Source organism: Seriola lalandi, unplaced genomic scaffold, assembly GCF_002814215.2.
Source record: "Seriola lalandi dorsalis isolate HSWRI2012SDOR001 ecotype SW California unplaced genomic scaffold, Sedor1 jcf7180002054984, whole genome shotgun sequence".
Lineage (NCBI taxonomy): Eukaryota > Metazoa > Chordata > Actinopteri > Carangiformes > Carangidae > Seriola > Seriola lalandi.
In genome coordinates, this window is record NW_019525533.1 from 216222 (window position 1) to 224354 (window position 8133).

Genomic DNA, 8133 nt, shown 5'->3' on the forward strand with positions numbered 1-8133 from the left:
GTGAATATGGTGACAGCCAACCTGTTACTGAGCGTCTTCTTTCTGTCAGGTGAGCTGTGTGTTCACTCTCTTTTATTTGACTTCAAAGCTTTAAACTGAAGGAAATATTCTGATGTTTTCCTGACAGATCTTGTTTCTGTGACAATATTTTGTCAATCTCATTATGTTAATCATGAAACTGGGTTCACAGGTGCTTTGGCTGCTTGTCGTAAGGATTTACCCCTCTTCATTACCGCACCACAGAACATGGAAGCACTGACTGGATCTTGTTTGCAAATCCCATGTAACTTCAGTGCTAGACCTGGAAAGATGTCAGGCTATGGAATAGAAATCACTGGAGTGTGGATTAAAAATGATCCCAGATTTGAAAACAGACTACAAAATGTGATTTTTAATGGTAGCAAGACAGTTAATGAATATCCAATGAACATTACTGGAAACCTGAATCAGAGAAACTGCACCACTCTGTTTTCTAGTTTAATCACTAACTACACAGACACATACTACTTCAGAATTGAGACCAGGCCATTCATAGCAACAGCTATTTGTGATCCTCTTCATATAACAGTTAAAGGTAAGAAAGTTTCATTTTAAGTTTAAAGTGAATGAAACGTCTCGACAGCTATTGGATGAAATGTGGTTCAGACGTTCATGTTCCCCTCAGGATGAACTGGAAGAACTTTACTGATCTCTTTACTTTGAATCTAGCGCCACCATCAGGTGTTTACTGCTAATTAGCAAATGTTAGCAGGCTAACACCCTAAACATTACACCTGCTAAACTTCAGTTGTCATTGCTGCATGTTAGCACGCTGACGTTAGCATTCAGCTCAAAGTGCAGCCTCACAGAGCAGTCGACTCTTTTTTCACTGGAAAATGTGTTTGACTTCACACCACAGATTCTCCTACGAGGCCCAGGATTGAGATCTCAGGTGAGCTGAAGGAGGCGGAGTCTGTGACTATAACCTGCTCAGCTTTAACTCCCTGTCCACACTCCCCTCCTAAACTCACCTGGAACCTCCAACAAGACCTTCACAACAAAATAGAGGAAAACACAGATGGAACCTTTACAACTAAAATCCAGGAGACCATCACTCTGTCAGACAGACGTGATGGATACAACATCACCTGTTCTGCCAGGTATCCTGTGAATGAAGGAAGAGATGTGAAGACAGCAGAGGGGAAAAAGACTCTCAATGTTTCATGTAAGACCAGAGTTTGTAGTTGGATCCTGTCAGACCATGAAGACTCATCAGCTGTCAGTTATTGTCCTCTCAAGGATTTCATGTAGGGCCTGATGCTCCTCTTCTCTCTAACATCTTTGTTCCCTTCTCCCCAGATGCCCCCAAGGACACCTCAGCGTCCATCAGTCCCTCAGGTTTGGTGTCAGCAGGTAGCTGGGTGAACCTGACCTGCTCCAGCAGAGCCAACCCTCCTGTCAGCCGCTTCACCTGGTTCAAGAAGAGCACAGGTGGAGACCTGAGCGTATCTGAAGGAGCCTTTTACACTTTCAATGTCACAGATAAGGGAGTTTATTACTGTGTGGCCACCAATGATGTCGGAAATCAGATGTCAACTGAGATCCATCTGTCTGTTAAAGGTAAGTGAGTCAGTAGATACTTCACTGAATCCACTCATGTAAACCTGATCTGCTCTTTCCTCCTTTTCGTCTTCTTCTCTGTTGTTTTACCTCTGACTTTTTCTTTCTCTGTTTGTTAAAGCAACTCCATCAGGAGAGTCTCTACCATGGGGACCGGTTCTTGGAGGAATCGTTGGGATCATCGTTCTCGTCTGTTTGATCGTCTGTTTGATCGTCTGTGTTTGGCGAGTATCACAAATCAAAGCAAAGCTGCACATCCAATAATATCTGCTCCTCATCAGTCCTGACACTTTACTGGCACTTTGTATATTTGACCTAAAACTCGGTGTGATTCATCTAACAGCCTCTTGTGTCTTCCAGCTGGTTGAAGTCAACACGTCCAACTGCACGACAGACTCAGGTGGGAAAACACCACACGTCCCTGTGCAGTGATGCATTGTGTGTTTTGAATATTGTGGGACTGTGATGATGTAATAAGGCGGATCCAGCTGACGGTTCACATCACCACATTTCCTGTTTGACTGTCCATAGAGTCGAACGGGTGAAGAGCCGGCTGTGGCCGAGTCAACCAGGAAGACAGAAGAAGACGACGACATCCATTATGGAGAGATCATCTTCTCCGAGCGGAGACCTGAACCGTCCTCGGCCTCCCTGCAGGACAGTGGACCGCAGGAGGACATGGTGTACGCACAGGTCAAAGTGTCCAAGAAAGCAGACAGGTCCACAGAGACAGCTGACGGCCTCGAGGATCTCTACGCTCAGGTGAAGAAGAAATGAGCAGTTTGTTCTGTGTAAAGACAAAGGTCACATCTGAAGAGGATTCATGTTAAATGAGCCTTTATGTTTTTTTATAGTGTCTTTTGAGTCTAGACATGAAAATGTAATTTTGTCTACTTCCTTTTTTTATTTCAGTTATCAGCTTTTATCATGTAGCTGTGAACAGGGCGCCAGTCCATGACGCCAGAAGTATCTCTGCTCACACATTTACAGTGCTGGCTATTTTTTAGTACAAGATCATGTTTGAATTTAAATGTTTTTAATGTTTCTTATGTATTCTCCCATTTTCTTCTTTCACGTGTTTTAATGACTGAAAAACTAAAGAAAACTAAGATTAAAGATTTTGGTTCTGAATTTCTGTGGAAATTAACTTTCTAAATGAACTGTAATACTCAATCATGCCACAGGGTGGAGCTGTAACATGAAACTAGCCAGTAAAAACACTCCACACTGGTTCTGTGCTTATAAAGCCGTGATGTCATGGAGGAAGTCCATCTTTATACAGTCTATAATTAAATCATTGTTCAGTCTGAGCTGTTAAACTTCTATGAAGCTTCTGAAGGTTCATTTGCATCGATAATGTTCATAATAAAATAATAGTAAAACACAACAGTGAAACTATATTTTAAAAGTTGTTATTTAAGAAATGCACTTAGCATCTTCAAAAGGTAAAATATTTTACAAAACTTATACAAGAGGCTGTTAGACTGGATAGTTTATTTATCATGCTAATGATGTAGCATTTCCAGACGGCAGGTTTTTGAGGGCCTCACTGCGACGCAGTAAAATCCCATCTGTCACATTAATGTGCTCGACCTGACCCACTTCCTGTGGCACATATTACGCAGAAGGTGAGTTCACTGTTATATGAATATACTGTGAACTCTGAATTCTTATGTAGTTGCAGTGTATAGACTGTAGAAACAGGTGAGGGCAGGTAAGTATGTAAGTGTATTTATACTGTTTATATATTCACACAAGTGGTCTCAAAAAAATAAAATAAAAATCTATTTATTCTCCTACATTATTTACTGTAACTGGTTCTAAAGTGATTCTGTATTAATTAAAGAGATGAATGTAAATGTAGTTTCTGAAGAAGAACCATGTTTCTGTTGACAAATCATGTTTTTATTTCTCCCATATGTAACACACCGCAATAATCATATGGCAAAAGAACATAACAGATATAATTGGAAATAAAATGTAAATAAACTTAGTATAATCTGTGACGACATACAGGCTAAACCGAAAACTTTACAAAGGTGACATTAGAAGCCCAAAATCCTCAATGCAAGAAAATGAAAGGATTTATAAAACGACACCAAGTGCCTCGTCCAAACTCCACACAGGAAACATAAGAATACTCAGTGATGATATTCTATTGCATCTAGAATTTATGAAATCAAACACACAAAATGCAAAATGCTCTCCGGCTAGAACGACTTCTCATGGCTGAGCGAAGTTTTTATTCAGCACATGAGCGGGATGCAATCCACACAGCAAGACAACGACCCTAAACACACGACTTACTGGATACACACAGGTACAACATGTCTTTCCAAAACACACACAGGAGCCACGTATCAAAATAATCTGCGACGTACAGAAATCTGGAGGCCGGACGTACTCACACAGTCTGTTCAGATCTCAGTCCACATCAGCTGTTACTGTGAGGTGGAGGTGACAGTTCAATTATGACACTTTTATTTATAGTTAATAATAAAAAAAGACAGGAGGAACAGAAAGACACAGTGTGTTAGTTCATTCCTTCACTGCTGTGCCGTGTGATCTGTCCGCGTAAAATACACTACACTCACCTGAACATGAATTAAAACTCAGGATAAATAAACCATTAAACTTGAGAGATCTTTAAACCTTTTCTCTATTCAATTGTTATTGTCTTTAATTCCTCCCCTCATCCCTCCGTCCTCCCTCCCTCCTTCTGTTGCATCGTTCCCCAACAAAAGCCAGTTTTCCTTCCTGTTCTCAAACTCGTCTCTTAAAGACAGAAGTCAGATCCAAATGTTTTTCCTTCCTTATTTCCTCCTCTGCTCCTTTTCTTTCCCTCCACCATCCTTAAAGAATAAGTCTGGTGATATTTTAATGTAGTTTTGTTATTGTCAACAAATAAAAAAAAAGACAGAAACCAACAGTGTGTTCGTCGTCTGTCAACACGTCTCCTCTGTCTGTGGCTCTCAGCTCTCAGCCCGTTGGTTCCTACTGAAGATATAAACCTTCCAAAATAAAATTAAAAGTTCACAAATATATATTTTAATTAATAGACTTTCATTCATTTCCTCAAACAGCTTCTCACTGTAGCTTTTATCAAACAAACAGGAGGAAATGGTGCATTTGTTGGGGACTACTTTCAGCGGCGGATTAATCCACATTTGGTGCTGTAGTGAGTATCAGTGGCAGCAGGACGGTGTGTGTGTGACTGAGTGTGAATAAACTACAGTGTGTGTGTCCATGGTGATGAAGGAACTTGTCTCCCGGGGCAACAGTGATGTGTTTTAATAGTTATTGAACAGTGGAGTTCTGTGGCTCCGAGGAATCAGACACATCAGGTGATGCGTGTTATTCTTGGTCTTTTTATTTTCTATTGACAAATTAAAAAAATCAAATATCACTAGACTTGTTCTTTTGAACTTAATCAGACTGAAATGGTTTGAACTGTATTAATTATTTGACTTCCTCTGTTTAGAAAACTGAAGGATCTTTTCCTGCACTCCTCCGTCGCTTCTTTCCTCCTGTTATAGTAAAAAAAAGACAGATGTTTCTAATCTTCCACACCTCCTCTCTTCATGCATCCTTCTTCTGTCATTCTCTCCTCTAGTAAAATGTGACCTAACTTATCGACAGCATGCTGGATTTCTCCCTCCTCCTCCTCCTCCGTTACCTGATATCAGCGCTCTCTGATGTTCACTGTATTCCAGCTGTTCTTTTCTGGTGAAGAATCGACATGTTTGGGTGAATCTACATCCCCTTGCCTACGTTTCCCAGAATGCCTTTCAGTAACGCTCCAGAAAACAAGCTTGTCTTGTAGCTGCGTTGCATTCTGGTCTTTTTGATGCTCAATGACTGACACCAAAACTTGACTCTGACTGTTGAAGTGTGAATTCTTTCCTCCTTTAAACTATTTGTCCAGTTTTCCACAGGAAGAAGAAACAAACACCAACAAACAACCTGGAAATACAAAGAACATCAGCGACGTCAGATTTTTTAAACGTTAACCCTGCCTGACCTCCGTCTCCTCTCCCTCCCTCCCTCCGCTCCCTCCTTCAGTTGCAGCTCTCCACGTAGTTTGCCGGCAGCATGCCGGACTTGCCGGTTCTCTGCACGGTGCCGTACATCCAGCCCTCGTCGATGGGCTGAGCGTTAACGATGACGTCGCCGTCCCTGAACGAGACCTCGTCGTGGTCCTGAGCGGCGTAGTCGTACAGCGCCCGGTAGACACGCTGCGAACGACATGAAGAGACAGTTAGACTTTATTTCATCACAGTGCTCCTCGACCTGCTGTGACCCCGTGCTCCTGAATCTCTCAGGACACGTTCACAGACATGATATTCAACTCGTCAATCTTCTGATCTTCATCCTCCAGAGGTCACTTTTCTCACCATGGTGGCTGAGTTAGACGGGGAGGTGACGGATCTGACAGACGACATGCTGGTTTGGTGCATGTAGCCGTGGAATTGCTGCTGCTGCTGCATCTGAACGCCCTGATGGTACGCTCCTGGAAGGACGGGAGCTGGGCGAGAGACACACAAACACAGAGAGAGAGAGAATAAGTCCGTCTGAAAGGTGTTTCCTGCATCTGTCTGAGACGATGAGGAGCCTCCTCTGCTGCGAACACACTGTGAAGTCATGTGATTCAAACTGTTAAAACAACATAAAAACACTCTGTGCTCTTCACACACACTTCAACCTGCAGGAGACTGTGAGCGAGTCAGGTGGATTTGTGGATTAGAGACGAAACAACCACAGACAAGTACGACTTTCACATGTGAGTGTGTCTGTCCATGCCGTTAGCCGTTAGCCTTTAGCTTCCAGCCTTTAGCCTGAATTAGAAAAAAATACCAGGCGTTTCGGTGCTGCTGCGGTCCCAGAGGTCAGAGGTCAGCGAGCTAACAGACTGAGCCTGGCTGTGGGTCAGAGACTGCTGGGAGTGCTGCCTGCTCAGCCGGCGGTCGGCCCGCTCTGGTAGACAGCAGCCGCCAGCAGGGGGCAGCACAGGGTGGAGGTAATAACAACAGACAGAAAACGAGGAGAGGAGGGAAAAGATTGAGAAATAAAAGTGAGTCAACAGGAAGAGAGAGAGTGAAGTTTTTTTAATGTGAACATCACAAATAGATACCTCATCAATATCTCTATCAACTATAGGTTTCTTATTGTAAACAAAACCATGAAAAGATCAAAACCAACTGTGTGTTCGTCTCAGTATAATAATATATAATGTATAAATTCATCTTTAAGAGCAAACAAACAGGAGGAAATGGTGCATTTGTTGGGGACTACTTTCAGCGGCGGATTAATCCACATTTGGTGCTGTAGTGAGTATTTGTGGCAGCAGGACGGTGTGTGGGGGTGAGTCAATACAAACTACTGTGTGTGTGTGTGTGTTTTGTGGTGAGTAAATCTTAAAAGGAACAAAAGGGAGATTGTGAATTAAAAAGAAAATAGAAATAACAGGAACTTCCACACTCGTGTTAATTAAAACAAAGGGCATGAGATTTGTTTAACGTGTAGCCTGAAAACATTTCTGCAGGCGTCTTGTTTTAGTAGACAGGGGGGGGGGGGGGTGGGGGGGTCAGGGGAGCTACCAGACATCCTGCGGAGGCTCTTGGACTGGATGTTGTCCTCTAGAGGGTCAAAGTCAAATATGGAGCCTGGGTCTGTCCTCCACACCTTCAGGTCTTCAGAGAGGAAGGGACAGTCATTTGGGAAAACACCGACTGTGTTCGCACGGACTGAAATCATCCGTCACGTTCAGGGTTCAAACCAACCAATAAAATAACACTGAACTGAAACACGCCGCTCTGCAACCTGCAATGATTTCAGTCTCACCTGAGCAGGTACAGTTCAAATACACATAGTCATTGTGAGGTGAGAAAAACAGATGAAACAGGAAGTACTACACATCATCAAGTGGAAAACCAGCTGCTGCATGAACTGCTTTAAATTTCATCTTTTTACCATCAAATCTTTTTTATTTTGTGTTTTCTGAAGTTTGTTTCCTGTTAATTTGCAGGAAACTTCAATTTTTGTTGAAGGCTTTTATTGTGAAACATGAAAGTGTTGACAGATTTATTAAGAGCAGATTAACTATATAATTTATATAATAATTTAATATAATAAGTGACACCCGTCCTGCACACACTGGTCACTGACCTACAATGATGCCTCCTGGTCGTCTGTCCATCTCCATCGACTGGGAGTGGATCCCTTTGCTGTAGCCCGCCTCTCCTATCATCTGATTGGCTCGCTGGTAGCGCTCCATGCTGTGGTCGTCCAGTCCCGGCGTGCCGCCTCGACCACGCGCTCGCTCAAAGTCCTCGTGGTACTTGGCCTGTCGGACCAGAACACACAGATACACGTCAGTGTCATGACAAGTAGAGAGTTAATACACACATTAGTGTCACACACACACATTAGTGTCACACACACACACACACAGGTCAGGGTGCATTTGGTCAGTGAGCAAATAAAACACACAGGGAGGTTTTTAAAATATTTTATTATTAACGTACACACACACAC

The 8133-nt window shown here is 42.7% G+C and overlaps 2 protein-coding genes across 2 annotated transcripts in view; one reads left to right on the forward strand and one right to left on the reverse strand.

Annotated features, from left to right (window-relative positions):
* Positions 1-2715, forward strand: part of LOC111647302 (vascular cell adhesion protein 1-like) — a 4932-nt gene extending 2217 nt beyond the window's left edge. Inside the window, exons 3-7 of the mRNA XM_087171332.1 lie at positions 886-1204; positions 1339-1599; positions 1721-1823; positions 1960-1999; positions 2131-2715. Coding sequence (XP_087027458.1) covers positions 886-1204; positions 1339-1599; positions 1721-1823; positions 1960-1999; positions 2131-2376 — 969 coding nt within the window. The 3' untranslated portion in view covers positions 2377-2715. The remainder of the gene's footprint in view (positions 1-885; positions 1205-1338; positions 1600-1720; positions 1824-1959; positions 2000-2130) is intronic.
* Positions 2716-3482: 767 nt separating this feature from the next.
* LOC147817235 (LIM zinc-binding domain-containing Nebulette-like) lies at positions 3483-8127 on the reverse strand. Its single transcript, XM_087171318.1, has 3 exons — positions 7765-8127; positions 5994-6124; positions 3483-5834 (listed from the first exon to the last, which is right to left on the reverse strand). Exons 1-3 carry the CDS (start codon positions 7871-7873, stop codon positions 5658-5660), a joined length of 417 nt encoding a protein of 138 aa, XP_087027444.1. The 5' UTR covers positions 7874-8127; the 3' UTR covers positions 3483-5657.
* Positions 8128-8133: the final 6 nt, after the last annotated feature.

Excerpts from the sequence above, each read along its gene's own strand:
- LOC147817235 (XM_087171318.1), bottom strand. The coding sequence starts at position 7,873 with ATGGAGCGCTACCAGCGAGCCAATCAGATGATAGGAGAGGCGGGCTAC. Across the intron at positions 6,125-7,764 it reads ACCAGGAGGCATCATTGTAG|CTCCCGTCCTTCCAGGAGCG; the intron begins GTCAGTGACCAG and ends TCTCTCGCCCAG. Across the intron at positions 5,835-5,993 it reads CGTCTAACTCAGCCACCATG|CGTGTCTACCGGGCGCTGTA; the intron begins GTGAGAAAAGTG and ends TGTCGTTCGCAG.